General features: G+C 34.3%; 1 protein-coding gene across 1 annotated transcript in view; it reads left to right on the top strand.

Annotated features, from left to right (window-relative positions):
* LOC111512139 (uncharacterized) overlaps positions 1 to 18,570 on the top strand; it is a 30,079-nt gene that overhangs the window by 6,384 nt on the left and 5,125 nt on the right. The window contains exon 2 of the mRNA XM_023168239.2: positions 2,632 to 2,944. Within this exon, the coding sequence (XP_023024007.1) occupies positions 2,660 to 2,944 (285 nt within the window). The 5' untranslated portion in view covers positions 2,632 to 2,659. The remainder of the gene's footprint in view (positions 1 to 2,631; positions 2,945 to 18,570) is intronic.

Raw genomic sequence — 18,570 nt, forward strand, 5'->3', positions numbered from 1 at the left:
TTTACATTCTTTTTTTTTAATTTTTAATGTTCAATTGTTAATAAAAAAGTGGAAAATAAAAATTTTGTAAGTTTTGCGAAGGCGATCTATTCATTAGACTATAGAGAATAACTTCACGAAGTAAAAAAAATTCTAGGGTTTCAGTTTGTTAATTATCAGGTTTTCCATGTTAACTTTCAGTTAATGAAAAATTATTAATTAAATAATACGTAATTAATGGAAAAATTGGAATAACATTTTCTCAACGATGGATTATTGTTCATTGATGTATTCCTCAATTTTATTCCTCAATTTTCATATTCAATATGTTAAAATAATTTTTTTTTGCTGTGTCAGATAGCATAATCATGAATAATCAGATCATAAATAATAGAGGTACAGTCCCGGGAGTCAAACATTTTATTTAGCAATTTTGATAATCTTTTTGGATCTTGTTTTTAAATTGAAAAATTTCGAATATTTTTGAGATATTAAAAAAAAACATAACATATAACATTCGTAATATTTTTCAGCGCTTTTTGAACTTTTCCTTAAACTTTCTACGTGACAATACGAATCGAATGACACCTTGATCGTAATTATTGGAGACTATATAAAAATTTTCATATTTTCAAGAAAAAATGGTACATGTGAAGTAGACTATTGATTACTCAGAAACGACTAATCGGATTTCTATAAATAAAAAAGAATGGATGGAGAATTGAAATATCTATGAAATGAGATATCACAAGATAGTTGATAGTGCCCTCTTGACGTCAGGTCATGCAATACTAGCGTTTCTTATCAAAAAGTTTTGAAAATATTACTTAAATATTTTCCGACTTTGATATCTTAACCCGTAAAATATTTAATAAGGATTGTATTATTATTTAAAACTTTAAATTCTTCATTCCCATACACACACACACACACACATATATATATATATATATATATATATATATATATATATATATATATATATATATTTATATATATATATATATATATATATATATATATATATATATATTATATATTATATATTTTTCTTTTTTATTCATTTTGAACATGCTTGCCATCAGAGATCAAGCATAAAAGGATGATGGTACAGATATTCAGTTCTCGTTGAACATAATTTTACATAAATGAAATGGTCGTGGAATAAAAAATAAAAAATAACATATACTTCATTGACAAAGCTTGGTAAAAAATCTGGTATATATAGCACTTCAAAGAATAAAAGAAAAGAAACGATTGAAAAACACAAATACCCAGAAAAAATACCCAGAACATAGTAAAACTATGTTCACATATCTGATAGATGAAATATAACAATAGAAAATAAAATTTACCAAGGTTTGTAAGGAAAATAGTATGTATAGTTCCTTTCAAAAGATGTAAATAACAAATATACACATGTCATGGCAATATAATAAGATATATCCCAGTATAAAATATAATTTAAAGTATAGTAGTATCGACGATACAAAAACTACAATGAAAAATACAGGTCTGTTTTCAACAATTCAAAGATGGGGGTGGCCCAAGTCAGATAACACCCTGTATAAAAGATTCATGGACATATTCTGATAGCCCACATCAAGTTCCAAAAGCAAAATGTATACAGATTTTCAATATGTCTGCGAATAAAGAAGATATAGGCAAAAACATAATTTGTGATTTTTTGGTTTTTCCTGTATATCTCCAGAACCAAAAGAGATATATTCGATTTTTTCACATCATTGAATAGGTCTTTAAAATACGCAACTTTGCCACAATTTCACCGACACTCTATCTCTTATCGTTTACGAGATCCCCATGTACAGAAACGAATTTGAATAGCCCTGTATATAAATGAATAAACATAGTTATTGGTTTCAAAACAAGTATTTTTGAATAAATACCCAGCACGCCACTGCAGTTGGCGTTCATAAAATATTTTGTTTGATACCTGTTATAAAAATGGGAGGGGCCCGGTAAAGTATTATAAATCTGCCCGTACAGCAGTGGCAAATCATAACAAAATTTTGTTTCAGCACTCTAGCGTTTTGCATTTATAATGAGCATATGTCACCCTACTATTAGGAAACAGAGTGCATTTAAAAACCACATATATTTTTTGTCAACTTTTTTCTTAGATTTTTCAAATTCATATTCAAATTTATTAACAAATGTACAATATCAAATGAATGTCTATAAATATTAAAAAATTGTTAGTACATGCATAATATTTCAACACAGTCTGCTAAGTGTCTGAGTTAGTGGAAAATAAAGATTATGTTAACTGTTAATAGACATTTTTCATGAAAAAATTAATTGAAATAAAGAAATGTAACTCTAATAGTATTTTATTATGAATGAGGGTGAATTAAATTATCTGTTGAACTGATTTATTTCAATGTGAGCACATTTTAAAATTTTTCACGATTATCTAATATAGAATTGTGTAATGTTTTTTTAAATGCTGTTGTTCTCTACTCTTTAATTTCTCGTGGAATTATATTGTAAATTTTACAACCAATACATATGCAGTATTGTTGCATTTCTACACTTAGCAATTTGAAAGCATTTATTGCTCTTTGATCTTGTATTATACTGATGTTCTATTATGTCATACGAATGATAATTAAGATAAATCGATTTTTTCAGAGTATATACTCATTGCATACTTCATAAGATGGACAGGTTCTTAAACATCTTGATTCTACTGGCGACGATCAGCCAAATTTCAACAGAGAATGAGGTAGTTTCTTCAACATCTACCCAAATACCACCAGAACTACAGCAACCATTGTACAAAACGCCAGAACAACCCCCGATTCCATATATACCTCATCAGACGTATCCTTATTATGACGGATATAGAGGTTATGAGGGGTATTACGAAAAATCTCTTGCAAAACATCCTATTTACCTCGAACAGCCTTCTGGTTATATGTCTTCAGTGATACCTGCAACACAGGTAAGTTGTTTTCCTATCCAACTTAATAGTAAACTGTGAATTTCGGATTATAGAAGATTATTGTTAGTGGAATTGATTACACCAGGACAACTGAACTCATCTGAAATCTGAATTATCTGACTAGAACTATTTTAATTTGAATGGTCAGGTCAGTTGTGAATTCTGAGCCTGTTTGAATAATGGTACTTTACAATAATCCAGTAATCTTTGGAATGTAAAGGATCAATTTTATTGTTTTGAAACTCAATAATAAGAAGGTTCTGCCAAGTGTCATTGTCCTCGAGTAGTTGTAGTAGGTAAATATAATTATGAATCGACTTCTAGGAATATGAGTCTTGTTTTTTCATAATAATTAGCATAAATAGTTTTTCAATTCGAAGGTTTACTGTTCTTCATTGGTTGGTTGAAAGACAACACTGACTGAAAAAAATCTGTTCAAATTTTAGTTTGAAATTCCTAATATAATTTACCATGGGCAGAATCTAACTATGAATCCAGGATTCAACTCTTTTGAGAATGTCAGAATTTATATATATCCCAACTTTTTCATATTAAGTAAATCAAGAGGTCTGTGTAATTCGGTTATGGGTTAAAAAAACCTATTATCGAAAATATATCTTCTCTTGTGATGGATGAAAAACAGTTTTGGTTGTTATCAGCTGAAATATACTTGATATGTTTCCATTTAGAATGAAATGAGTAGGTTTTCATTCTTGGGAAAAATATGGAAAAGTTGTAAAATCAATAACTATTTTTTTCAGTGCTGGTCAAAACAAGCGAAAAATAAGTAAATTCATAGCAGTAAACTCATGTGGAGTTTTTTACATATTATTCATATTAGTTTACAATTCCTTTGCAAATTCCAATTGACGATTCTTGTGAAGATTCCTATAACAATATTCTTGATGTTTTTATGTGTCCAATAAATGTCTTGATCATTTGAAGTATTCTCAAAGTGAAAAATCTAAGGGTATAATTGTTTATGGTATCAATCACTATATTTTCAACAAATTCGAAAAATCATTTCAGACGATATTTCTCTAGATTTTTTCATTCAGGCACTCATTGGAGAAATATGGTCACATGATCTGATCCCCGAATATGCCATTCGAAATATTCATGGAGGTTTTGGGTACCAATCTTGCAAATCCAAAAAAACGCGCAGACAGGTCGATTTTTATTGGGAAGGGGACAGGTTTTTTCCAGAGGGGTGAGCAACCCTTGAAATTCCAATAGGGAATAGGGGGCGAGTCATACATCGTTTGAAAAATCTTGGAATTCTCTAAATAATGGTGCACATTTTGTTAAATTTGGACGTATTTAAAAGAGTTCTTTCCGATAATTAACTTTTTTGTATGCATAACCTTAAGTTCACCCTGAAAAGTTACTGTGTAATTTAAACCATTGAAGAGTCAAATGAAACAATTACTTGTGTTCATACATTTTGACTACAAATTGGATTATTAATGCAAACATTAAAAGTTTCAAACTTAGCTTTGTTTGGATTAGAGGTTCTCAAACTTATTTTTTTTACCGCCCACTTCGAGAATCAATTATTTTCTAACGCTCCCAATTTTTTTTTACTTCACTACATCTTAAGAATCACAATCGCCGTCATTATTTCAATAATTAAGTTATGTATGTCATGTGAAAATAAGACTTTCTGATGAGGGTAGTGTAAAACACCATTTTGTAATATTAGGAAAACTTTTATTCATGTTATTAAAACGAATATTTCAATTTGAATTTTGAAACTAATCCAATGTGGAGGATGAATTGATGATTTTTAACAAGTTTGTTAATATCAGGCTCGAATTTACTCAAAAATAGCCGTAAGTCACCGCGATCGGTAATCTGCAACCTATTTCTCTTTTTAGTTAGCAACGTTGCCACAGCACTAAATCTACGTTCACACAAATACGATGATGGGAATGCTTTATTTCCTCGTTCGTTATCAGTTCTATGAGTTCTTCTTCCAGCTGGGGTGATCCTGCTGTGTTGACATTTGAAAAAGGATCCAACACCCAGTACGGTATTTCCAATTTTAAAATATCCTGGAATCGTTTTGCGAAATCACTGTGGAGGTTCTCCAAATGTTAGTAGTAAACAAGCGAGTCGTTGTTGAAGGATACTGCTGACAAATTAGGGAAATTGCGAAATTCACGTCTACCGATATTGATCTTGTATAAGAGCAATTTGGCTGCAAAAGCAGCAATGACATTTTTTGTTTTATTCATATTCAAGTCGTCACCTTGAAGTTGGAGTTTGACATCATTGAATAATTTATACAGGTATGTCAAGTACGCAATACCATTCTTTGAAGGGATGAGGTTGTCGTGCAATTCTTTGTCTTTGTTTTCCAAGAACTCTATCACAGAGTCAAATAGATTGTAAAATCGAGTCAGACAGTTACCTCTTGATAACCAACGCATTCCAGTGTGAAATAGCAATTGGTTGAAATCTTTATCATTAGCAACACAAATCTGATTGAATAATCTGTCATTTAAAAAGCTGTTTCAGATTTTATTGATTGCTTTGATGATATATCGCAGTGATTGAGAGAGGCGCTCACTCAAATTTTTCGCAACCAAATGTTGCCTATGAATGACGCAATGTACAGCGAGCACATCTGGAATTTTATTTTTCAAGTACTCTATGAAGCCTTTGTGACGTCCTGTCAGAGCCGGAGCGCCATCCGTAGCAGCTGATATAATATTGTTCACAAAATTTTTCCAGTGTATATATGGCTTCTCCTTTTGTATCCGTCTCTAAATTTCAGGTACATAGTAGTTCTTGATATATTTTCCATTTTTCAATAATCCTCACGTATGACAACAAGAATGCTTTATTAGTTGGTAAAGTGGTCTCATCTAACTGAATTGAGAATTTAGAAGTCTTCAGATAATTGCACAATGACTTGAATGTTTTCTGTCATCTCATCAATTCGTTTTTCATGGAACTATTTCTCAAAATAATTTTTCGGATAATATCTGCCGCTGGTTTGTTATTACTTCTTTTATTGCCGGTAAAATTAAATCCTCTCCAATAGTGTGAGGTTTACCTGTTTGAGCAATTAGCAAGGAGATCTTGTAGGAAGCTCGAAGTCCGTCGCCGTCTTGCTTAGAAGCCGCTGAAAAAAGTTTTGACACAGTTGGCTGAGCTGAGTGTTTCTTTTCTAGTTCTTGAAAATAAGTCACACTTTTGTCTGTTTTATCCGAATGCATTTTATTCAAATGATCTTGTAGCCTTGAGGGTTTCATCGTTTCATTCAAAAATATTATGGTTTTGATAGTGCTGCCTTATTTCTCAGCTGGTCTTATTTATTTGGTCGATCTCAAAAAGTTGTTGTTGATGGTCATCACTCCTTCCCTCTTGATATTCTATCAGGAGTACCACAGGGTTCCATTTTGGGACCTTTATTGTTCATCATTAATACTACTGACATTATCTCGTCCATCAAGAAATGTAAAATACAGGCGTATGCTGATGACATACAATTATACCTGCACTTTAAAATCGATGAGTGTGCGGGGGCACAAAATCTCTTCAACACTGATCTTGATTTGATCAATGGGCTATCAAGTGAACATGACTTGAAAATTAATCTTAATAAAACAATGATTTTGGATCACAAAAGAATCGTAAATTTGCAGAAAACAATTTTCATTTAGAACTAGGTCATACTATCTTGACTCCTGTCAATACAGCTAAAAACTTAGGGGTGATCCTTGACACTAGTCATGTTAAAAATTTAATGAAAAAAACTTATATGTCATTGAAACTGTTATAATGTAATCGTTTTATTTTGAGCCAACCTCTAAAAAGAATGCTCTGTGATAGTTTGGTGCTGAGCCATTTCAACTACTGTGCCTTCATATATGGGCCATACTTATATGATTCAGATAAAAAAGAATATAAAAAGTACAAAATTCTTGTTGCCGCCTAATTTATGGACTTCGTAAGTATGATTCAATTTCTGAAGCCTTTAAAAACTCCCGCTGGCTCAATATGAAAAACCGTATGATTCATCATTTGGGTTGTTTTGTCCATAAATTGATCACCCTTCCCCATTCTCCTCTTTTAATACAAAAACTAATTCTGCGTGAAAATATTCACTCAAGAAACATCAGACATAAAAACAAATTAACTATGCCACAACATCGCACTGCACAGTTTCAGAGATCATTTCTTTTTGGTGCTGTAAAACTCTATAATTCATTGCCTGAGCAATTGAAGAGATTCAATATCAGGAAATTCAAATACAAATATAAAAATTATATCTATGATATTCAGTAATGTCAACTTTTACTTTTTAGACAACATATCAATTCAATTAAATTATTTATCAACTATCTTTAGAAGGTAATCACAAATTATTATTTTATTTACGGTTCCCATTTCGTGGTACCATCAACTGTTAATTGCTTTTATTTTTGTATGTTTGCGTGCGTTATGGAGTGGTGCTTGTTGGTTGAGTTAGAGTAGCTTTGAGCTAGACTTCGCCAAGGAGTACCAGAATCTCCTGTAAACTATTTTCATTTTCAAATATATTTTTGTATTGTTTTTTTTGTATTATCAATAAAGCCGATTTATTATTGAAATGTTTTTTGACAAAGAAGGCACATAGGCGAAGATGAATTTGTGGGATTGTCAATAAATCCATATTCTATATATTTCGCGCTATACTGCTGTTTCTTCTTTTTTGTCTTCAAAAATGCCGAAGTGAATAATTGAGTATTGACAATTTGCTAATGACACCACTCACAGTATCCACCACCTCACGTACAGCACTTTACCTAGCTAGTCCCCAACTAAATTTACTTGTTTTCGTAATATCGTCGAATGACATTACTGGCTGGATGGCGCGCGCGCTTTTATATGAGGCAGCGGGCGGGCCTAGTACTTTCGAGAATGGAGACTAAAAACTTCTCGCTTCGCATTGAAGCTCACCGCCGTTTATTGTACAGTTTGACAACTACCGCTTTAACACCCCCCAATATTCTCTCTACCCTTTACTGCCCCCCTATAGGCCTCCAGCGCTCACAAGGGGGTGTTATCGCCCACTTTGATAAAGACTGGTTTGAATGGTTCAAGTGTTCGAAAATATTTTCTTTCCATTTTCAAAACCCAAAAACTCACTTGAGGTGTTATTCACAAAACAAGTTTTGAGTTTTCAGAATGGAAAGGATTCTTTTCCGAAACGTCAACCATCTAAAGAAACCTGAGTAGTGAAATTCCATTTTTCTAATTGATTATTCAATTTGGAGTCAAAATTTATAAAAACTACAAAGTACGCATCGGAGTCAATTATTCAGTTTGCACATTATATTTCAACAGATTTTCTATTGATTCATCTATGTTTATTTTCAAGATTGTGTGAAGTTATACACCCAAAAACAGTAAGAAACATTGACTCCTCCATAAAGAATGGGAGATCGCACATCTGGAAATCATTATTACTTTTATGACTTTTTTTACCTTACCTGAGAAATAGGTATAGTTTCAATGGAAATAAAACAATTGAGAACTTCATTTTTTCAAGTTCGTGTATTCTGGTATGGCATGATTTGGAGAAAAAATTGGTCCCCTCCTAGAGAAACCATATCAGCACTTTACCATTCTGCAAAATTATGAGTAGAAAGTAAAACTACCCCTAGATGATTTTTTTTCTGGGTGACTTTGCTGGTATACTGTTCATATTGTTTTCTATTTATAAGTATCTTCACAGAGTCTTTCATAATTATCTAATTTGTTGTTTGAAAATTTCAGGATTGTCGGAGAACTCAATTATCCAATACTATTTCATTGTGCAAGATATTTTACTTATACAATTTTCAAAAGAATACCATAATGTATAATATTCTCCAATGAATGTGATGTTATTTGACGAAATATTTATGAAAAATCAGATTGAAAATGAAATAAATGCATCATCAAATATATTTTCGAAATAGTCCATTATAATATTCAGAAATATTTTTATTATAAAAATATTTGATTATTATATGTGGCAGTATTATTGTTTACAAAATTCAAGTGAAGTAGATTGGACAAATTTATCATCAGTTGCTGATCGAGTTGATGTCATATTTTTTCACTACCTTGTATGGGATTCAAAAATTCACATTCAATTTGACTAAGTTCATCTACAACTCTGAAATTTTCAGTGTTCTATTGAAATATCACATAATTTGTAAAGAGGAGTATTTTTACAATGAATTGTTTAGGTACTATCCCGAGTCACCGTTGTACTCCAAGTAATGGTAAGATATTAAAAAAATAATCAGTAAATGTAGAAATAGCTAATTTTTCAAATATCATTGATTCCACTGAGTCTCAAAGACACTCTCTGCTGAATAGTTAAGAACAAAACCTGAAAGGTATTTTTGGGTGAACAAACGTAACGAAATTAGATTTCTCAATTTTTCGCGAAAGACCCGTGTCAGCGTAGGCTTTTCAACGTATCCCAAACGTCTTTGGCTACAGTTTTTTATGAGCACATATAACGAAGGATCCGCTATGAGCACTAATTTTGCTTGGCTCTATCCACTAAGATTACGTCTGTCGACATACCGAAATTTTCATGTCCCACTAACTGTTTACGTAGTTCACAAGCAGGTATATTTGATCCATTGTTTTCTGACCATGCAGGTCAATACTTTTTTTCTGCACAGGCGAAAGTCGTTGATAGTCATCTTCATTGCTAATAAATTGCTACCAACAGTACAGTCGGGTTTTAAGGTTGGTCACAGCTGTACTACAGCTCTACTAAAAGGAACCGATGATATTTTCAATGCAAGTGATCGAAATCAATGTACCGTCAGCAGGGCATTTGACACCATCAATCATGAGCTGTTATTCTCGGTCTTACACTACATTGGCTTGTCAGATGATTCAGTTCTTTTTTTTTCGAAACTATCTATACAATAGACGCCAGGAAGTTGTTCTTGATGGAGTACATTCCACGCCTTTGAATTTAAAAACAGGCGTTCCACAGGGATCAATTCTTGGCCCTCTCCTATTTACGATTTACACCAGTCAATTAGTAAATGCCTTCAGTATTGCAGTGTACATCTTTATGCCGATGACACCCAAATCTATTATTCTTTTGAACCACACAGAGTAAATGATGCTAATAGGCGGATCAGTCATGATCTAGATACATTTTCATCCTTTGCTGAAAATATGTGCTTGATGAATAATACATCTAAGTCGAAATTAATAATATTTGGTCCAAAAAATCACAGAGATGTTGTAAAACAACAACTCAATATTAGTATAGGTTCTAATGTATTGGAAATTGTGAAGAAAGCAAAAAATCTTGGGGTGACTATAGATAGTGATCTCCGATTTGATTCCCATGTGAACAAATTAATCCAGAAAGCTTACCTTTCACTCAAGCTGATTTACGGAAATCGAAAATTTCCCCCTGAAAACACAAAAATTAAAGACGATTATTATTATTACTAATTATTACAATGTGTTAAAACAACGATAAAAATAAAATAAATACAACGATAAAAATAAAATAAATACAACAATAAAAATTTATTGGCGCTCCGGGGCGACTTCATTGATTCCAGTGGCGCATTTGCTTTTTCAGCTGCAGGAAAACCCGGAAAAACCTACAGCACCACATCATCTGAAGATCTTGATCTAACAATGTCCTCACTCTCATAAAACAAAATGTAGGGTGTCTCCAGAGGCTCCAATAAATTCAATGCATCGCCAGAACACTTCGTGACACGACTATCGTCAAACTTAAACCAGTCCGGTTCTTCTTTGACCAAGGCGTAATAATGACCACATTCAACGCCAGAACCACAGTGAACAATGACTGCATGAATATTATAACAGTGGTCTGCTAGGTTGTGTTCATCTATTTCGAACCTTCCAAAGAGTTTCTTGCTTCCGTTAGAGGTTGAGTCTTGTTTGAAAATCATCAGTGTTATTATTAGATTGACTGGTGCCTCAGCTATACTTGTTTCCTTATAACAATCAGTTAGTTTGGCGCATGTTTGACAATACAGTCGATCATCACCTGTTAAAAATTCCATTTTCAGATGATTTAACAATAAGCTTTGCACGGACTGGTAATTAGTCGTATTAGGAAAAGCTAGATGAAGTTCCAGAAATTCACATAAGTTTTCAGTACTTCTTGAACATTTACCACAAAGTAAACAAGTGAGGATTTTTCCAGCAAAAGATTTACAAACACAAGACGAGATGGGTTGTACGGAATCATTCAGTCCAGAGCGGCTGGGAGTATTGATTTTGCTATTGTTTTGCTCACGAAGAGTATTCAACAAGAACCCCAAGAATTCGGAGCAATCCTCTTGTTGTCCTAACGAGTATCTAGTGGACTTCAAAGACTCCAGGAAATCGGTTGGAGGGAAAGATGATACCTTCTTACGAAACTGCAGCTGCATGAACAGTTGTTTGAGTTTGATGAATAAGCAGGAAACATTCCCGTTCTCGTTCATCATTAAAACTTCGTTCTTGAAATTCTTCGTCATGAACAACACTTGTAAAATGCTATTCATGTAACAAGTGTTTCCTAAATTATCCAATCCAATTTTCTTCTCTAGATTTTCAGGACTATCTACTGATTCGTAAGGAAGAACACGTTTCACAGAATCTCCATAAGAACCATTTCTCATGCTGCGATCGATCCTTCCAAGTAAAAAAGGGTTTCGTAGAGGGATCGATTCGGCTCTTGCTTCAAGAAGCGCTTCCACTGAAATGGTACCAATTCTACGAGGAATGCAACTCATTTTTTGGGGCCAAGGATGCCTTAGTCCACTGACCGCACTGAAAAAGAAGGAGGTGGATCAATCACTTGTGAATTAACCTTGATAGGAGACTGATAAATATCCACATATTTTGGCTTGTTTCGAAGAGGTTTCAGTTCCGTACTGAAATTAGGGCAATGCATGATTTCATCAAAATTATGTGAAGGAGGAATAGTTCCAAGTACTGAAGCAGCATTGCCACGTTGAATAGCAATACTAATTCTTTCTATCAAAAAAGAGGTAGAACGGTGATCTTTCGTTGCTTGGCCTGTTCTCCTTCCGAGTTCATGAACGAATAACAGAGACTCCGGGCCATACACACCAAAAGTTTCAACCGCTACTGGATGAAACAGATAGTTGTTTCCAAGATTTTGGTATTTTTTTCTTTTCAATTTCTCGCCAGACAATGCTGCAGTTCCAGCAGACTTGGAACTTTCGGCTAGATGGGAAGCCGCGACCGTGTCAACGCAAGTAAAGTCCCATACCACAGGTTTACCGTATTTCCATGGTATGAGAGACATGCCATCTGGTCGTTTACCATCATCTTTACATCAGTTTACCAAAAATTACTTTATGTGACAGTCTCATTCTTTCATCTTTGAACTATGCAGATGTACTCTATGGACCATGCTGCACAATTAGGAATAAAAAAATACTCCAAAAGATTCAAAACTCCTGCCTTCGCCTTATTCATGGGGTACGTAGAAGGAACATAATCTCATCAAAGCTGTCAGAAACTTGTTGGCTCAATATGGAAAACCGAAGGTCATTACACTCAGCGTGTTTCTATCATAAGGTTATCTGAAATAAGATTCAGACCTATCTATATAATAAAATTACTTTTCGGACTGATGTACACAACTTGAATGTAAGGCATAAAGGGTTATTAACTCCTCCGTTACACACTCATGAATTTTTCAAACGGTCATTTACGTATCAGATATGCAACGTTTACAATAAACTTCCCCCTCATTTAAAACATTCAAACATAGTTATTTTCAGGCAAAAATTGAAAATTGAACTATTTGGTAAACAAACTCAAATACTCAATAGTTTATCCATATGTATATTCTTTTTTTGTTGTTATTGGAATGCTGATTGATATCAAGTGTATAATGTATTACTCTTTCCATTTTTTTGTTTTGTTTTTTGTTTTTTTTTGTTGTTGCCAGTTCTCGTAGCTGGCTGTCTAGTAGGACAAGATGGACTGTCTTCCTATTATTAAGCTCTGAGATGAAGTTTTCGACCAGTCTCAAGGCGTGCAGCTCGGTGGAGTGTGCCCTCCTGAAGCTGAATTGTTCATCAGGCAGAACATTTCGGTCTTCAACTTCTTCGGTTAGCCCTTGCAGCACAATACGTTAAGCCAGCTTAGCCTTTGAGCAAAGCAGACTAATCGGACGATGATTCTGGGGAAACAGCGGGTTCTGGCCCTGTTTCGGAATCATGACAACTACGGCATGCTTCCATCTTCTGGGGAAGTATCTGAGGGCGATTGAGCTGTTTATTATATCCAATAGATATCTGATAAAGTTCTCTGGGAGCTGCTTCAACAACCTATTGTTGTGATATACTGTTTGGAACCTTTGGTGTAGAAATGAATATTACTTGAGTTTTTTCCAACACCAAATCGTTATTTTTACACCTCGACACGTGTTTCGATCACCAAGTGATCATCTTCAAGAGGAAGATAAAACTTTCTCTTGAAGATGATGAGGAAAATAAAACTTCCTCTTCAACACCAAATCGTTATTTTTACACCTCGACACGTGTTTCGATCACCAAGTGATCACCTTGAAGAGGAAGTTTTATCTTCCTCTTGAAGATGATCACTTGGTGATCGAAACACGTGTCGAGGTGTAAAAATAACGATTTAGTGTTGGAAAAAACTCAAGTAATATTCAACCTATTGTTGATTGAATCAATTTCCGGAGCCTTATTGGGTTTGGAGGCCCTAATGTACCCCCTCAGTTCATCCTCCGGATCAACGTTAAGCTGGAACTGATTCTCCATTGTGTCTGCAAAAGCGCAGTTTCTGCTACTCCGCGCAGATACTGCGCGGACACAGATACCGCGCTGTCAGTGAAGAACGAGGGAGCGGTTTTCCTCTTCTCAAGCCTGCGGGTGACTCGCCATAGCTCATCATCCCCAGGTTGGAGAGATTCCAAATACTCACTCCACCTCTCGTTTCTATAGTCAATGATGGCCTGTTTGACTTGGTTGGCCATCCTGCTAGCCGCAGCCTTGTCTCCAGGGTAGAGAGTCCGCTGATAAACTCGTCTGAGGAGTCGATTTCTCTCCCGGATAAGGTTCTTTATCCTGGGAGGAAACTCATTATAGCTTCGCAGAGGACACTCTGTCCTGGTTGTGGCTGCGCGGAAAGCGTTGTTCACAGACAATTCGAAATCCACCAATGCCGCGTCGAGACCGATGTGAGTTAGACGAAAGTCATAAAGAACCCCAAAAACCAATTTGGACTAGGACTATTACGAGCAGAGGTATCAACGAAATGCGTTCGTCTTTGCTTGAATTCGACTGGACTATTTTTATTTCAAGCATAGATACTGAGGTTTTGTCTACTCTGTTGGTGAAAATTCATAATGATCTTATTGATGATATATTTCCAATGAAACAAATGGAATCGAGGTTCAATGTGAATCCTGTGTCTTGGTTCAATGACGAATTGAGAAAACATCGTGATAATATACAGTACCAAGGCACCTGAAGATACAAGTAACTTTAAAAAATTCAAAAAAGTCTACAATATGCAACTCTGATATGCAAAAAAATCAGCAAATTATTCATATATTATTGAAGTTGAAAACAAATCTAAGGCTAGCTGGAACATTGTGAATTTTCACAGAAAGACTAAACAAAGGTGTTTCTCAGATAAATTAACTGAAAATGACTTTAATAATTTTTTCTCATGTATAGCCGCCAATGTCGTAAAAACCCTACCTAATCTGCCTATCTCTGTATTGGTGGACTTTAAAAAAGAAAAATTATCTTTATAAATCAACAATTAAGGCAAAATATAAATTATAGTTCGATATCACCTCCACAAGACACATAAACAACAGTTGTTTTGTTATTTATTTATATAGAGGAAGATAGGTTAGGTGCACAAAATTTCATATGTCACAAAATGTCTCGGAACTCGGAACATAAGTGAACAGAACAGCACGCCTCTGAAATATGTCATCTTTGTTTGTCTCATACACGTAACAGGTTCATTGTCCTTTATTAGCTATAACCGATGTTGCCCAATGGTGAAATAGAAACGAATCCCTTTAAATGCATTATTTCATTCTTTTTTTTAAAGTATTTAAATAATTTTTTAAAGAAAAAGGTTGAAATGATAAGTTTAAAATGCGTTGTTTTAGAGCTCTTTTATGAAAACTAGGGGAGACTGGGGCAAGATGAGATAGCTAAGACAAAAACTCGTTATACAAGGAAAATTAAACTCTTTAATAACATTCTTTAACAAAAGAGGTAACCATTATACATTTTTCTCTTATAATTAAACGTTATAGCGTGCTAAATCACAGAACTTTTTTTGGCAAATAATGAAAAAATAAACCAGACAAATTTCCCGTTTTGCCCCACTACTGGGGTAAGATGGAAAACGTTGTGGGGCGAAACGAGTACGCTTTTTAATCGGGTAGACAGCGTTCACAAATGTGTGCTTCTTCATCTTCCTCATCTACTCCGGCACATGAATTATGCGCCCAACCGTGGCACACGCCGCAGATGACCCAACCTTCGGTTGAATCTGAATATAAGTACCCACAATAGATGCAAGCACAGTCATCATCCTCTTCTTGGGATGAACTCTCTTCCGATTCAGTTTCTTTTTTGCACCTTTTGGTTTGACGCTTTTTCTGCAGGTTTTCCTTGTCAGTTTTCTTTTTTATCTTCTTTGCAGTCTTTTTTCCAGGTTTCTTTATTTGTTTTTCACATTTTTCAGTCACTTGATTATCAGTACATAGAAAATGTTATTTTAATCACAAGGACGGGGCAAAACGGGATAGTATCCCATTATTCCCCGATCATCTTGCCCCGATCCACACGTAGGTAAAAAAGATGACGCAATTCTAACCTCAAACTTTACCGGCGAAAAAATCTGGTTTGAATTTAATGTTTTGGACTACTATAATAAGCTCGGGATTGAAATAATACAATAACACAGGTACTTACATGTCTGTACATCAGTTTTCGAATCAAATATCGCGTAAAAACACTTGTAATATCACTTTTTTCTCTCTGCAACGCAAAAACGAGTTCTAATCTGCTCGCTCTGCTTGGACACACTAGCGGAGAGTGAAGTTCGTGCAAATGGCGCTGTCGCCGCTCCGAACACGATTACTATTCTCGCACACAAGCTTACTTCCCGTGCTGCCCCGAACTTCATCTTTCCCCGGTCTCCCCTACTTGATTTTCTTCAGGAGGAACATTCCCCATTTTCTCTCTCCTGGCTCTTCATTCTTTTTAACTCTTGTTACATGTGATGAAGTACAAAAAATCATTATATCTTTGAAAAATTCAGCTTGTTCGGATATCAATGGAATAAATAGTCGAATTATTGAGGAAACTCAGTATATTATTTTTGTCCCATTTACCAATTTGTTAAATCTAATCTTTAAATCAGGTAATTCTCCTAACATCTTCAAATATTCAAAAGTGATACCTCTCCACAAGAAAGGTAACAAAGAGATTGTCGATAACTACAGACCTATTTCTATTATAAGTATCTTTTAAAAATAATTGAAAAATTAATTAAGAAAAGACTCACCAGATATTTCGAAATCAACAAATTTTTTTGCAGTTATCAATTTGGTTTTCGTGAAAACTGCTCTACCACCGATGCTACTATGTATGAGTGTTGTCAATGGCATAGTTGAGGGACTTGAGTCCGGGAAGGTTCTTGTTGGAATCGGTTTTAGGGATTTTTGCCGTGAATCATTCATCACTCATGAAATTATGAAAACAGATTTTCAAACAGATTTAAACTTACTGTAAAAGCCACCCCCTCACCCCTAGCATCATCCTTTTTTTTTAATTACTTCTCATATTTTTTATGTAAAATTTGGATACTCCTCTTTGAGCTGATTTCAAAAATGTATAATACTTGTAGGTTAAAGTGGTTAGTTTATGAGATATACAATTTTTCTTTTAATAGCACAAATTTTACTTATTTTTTACTTTCACCTTATTTGCCTGTAATAAAATGGGTTATACAACAGTTCAAACTCTTTAATCTTTTTAACTGTGCTATTTATTATGAAGTTACAATAAGTGTTCAAAATGAGTACCATTCACTTCCATACAATGGTATAATCTATTTTGAAATGCCTCTCTGACATTGCTTAATACGGCTGGATTTTATTGTCGACATTCATTTTCTATCCTCTCTCGTAAATCATCCAGAGATTCTGGTTGGGTAGCATAAACCCAGAAAAAGAAGTTTAGGGGTGTTAAATCCGGTGACCTAGGTGGCCACTCCATCATCTGCCCTCTTCTACCTATCCAACGAGCGGGGAATGTTTAGTTTAAAAATTGTCGGACAGGCATAGCATAGTGTGGGGGAGCTCCGTCTTGTTGAAATACCAGTAAATCTTCGGAAAGGTTATCATCATTTTCTATTATTGTTGTAATACGTGGGTCAACCCCTTCCCTGAGTAACTCAAGATATGATTCACCATTTAAATTTCCGTTGAAGAAGAAAGGCCGACAATGTGGTCACCTAGGATACCACACCAAACGTTTAACTTTTGGGGATGTTGTGTACGGAATTCACGCATAATATGTGGATCACTTTCAGCCCAATATCTACAATTATGCCTATTTACTAAGCCATTTAATGAAAATGAGCATTCATCAGAAAAGCAAATATTGTTTAACAATTGTGGGTTGTTATTGATAAATTGCGTCATTGATTCGCAAAACTCTAGACGACGATCAAAATCATCTTCATTCAACTCGTGCACCAACTTAACTTTGTATGGGTGGTAGTTGAATTTATGTAGAACTCGGAAAACTGTAGAAGATGTAACACCGATCGCTCTACTTATTGTTGAAAACGATTGGGGTTGTTGAGCCTCTAAGCTGACTTACCCTAAAATTGCCACTTGGATTGCTTCGTTATTTACGAGTCCCTCTCGCTTATGCACTTTATTGCAAACAGACCCTGTTGTGGTTAATTTCTCCATCAGTTGAATTACATACTTATGAGTTGCATGTCTTCCGTCATGTAATTCGTTAAATATTCTAGCATCAGCGAAACAAAATAAATAATGTATCAAAGTACACTATCAATAGTGACTACAAATTCTAGTTGACAATGTCAAACTTTAATAAAAAGTAGAGTTTTTTGTTGTTTGGATTTTTGAAGTAGAATAAATAGCACAGATAAACAGATTAAAGAGTTTGAACTGTTGTACAACCCATTTTAGTACAGGCAAATAAGATGAAAGTAAAAAATAAGTAAAATTTGTGCTATTAAAAGAAAAATTGTTTATCTCATAAACTAACCACTTTAACCTACAAGTATTATACATTTTTGAAATCAGCTCAAAGTGGAGTATCCAAATTTTACATAAAAAATATGAGAAGTAATTGAAAAAAAAGGGATGATGCTAGGGGTGAGGGGGTGGCTTTTCCAGTAAGTTTAAATAAGCCATAATGCTTGCCCCTTCCAACATAAATTGACGTGTTTTTGGATTTTTCCTAAATACCAGTATTACAAAAGTTATTAAAGGTGGATACTTTTATCTGAAAAGCACTGTATAAAAAAACTGTTTTTATTCCACTTCAGAATATTTCGAACATGTGCGTAGA

This window comes from Leptinotarsa decemlineata, unplaced genomic scaffold (assembly GCF_025532065.1).
Source record: "Leptinotarsa decemlineata unplaced genomic scaffold, Ldec_3_MD MMD2_P_RNA_scaffold_4, whole genome shotgun sequence".
NCBI classification, from domain to species: domain Eukaryota; kingdom Metazoa; phylum Arthropoda; class Insecta; order Coleoptera; family Chrysomelidae; genus Leptinotarsa; species Leptinotarsa decemlineata.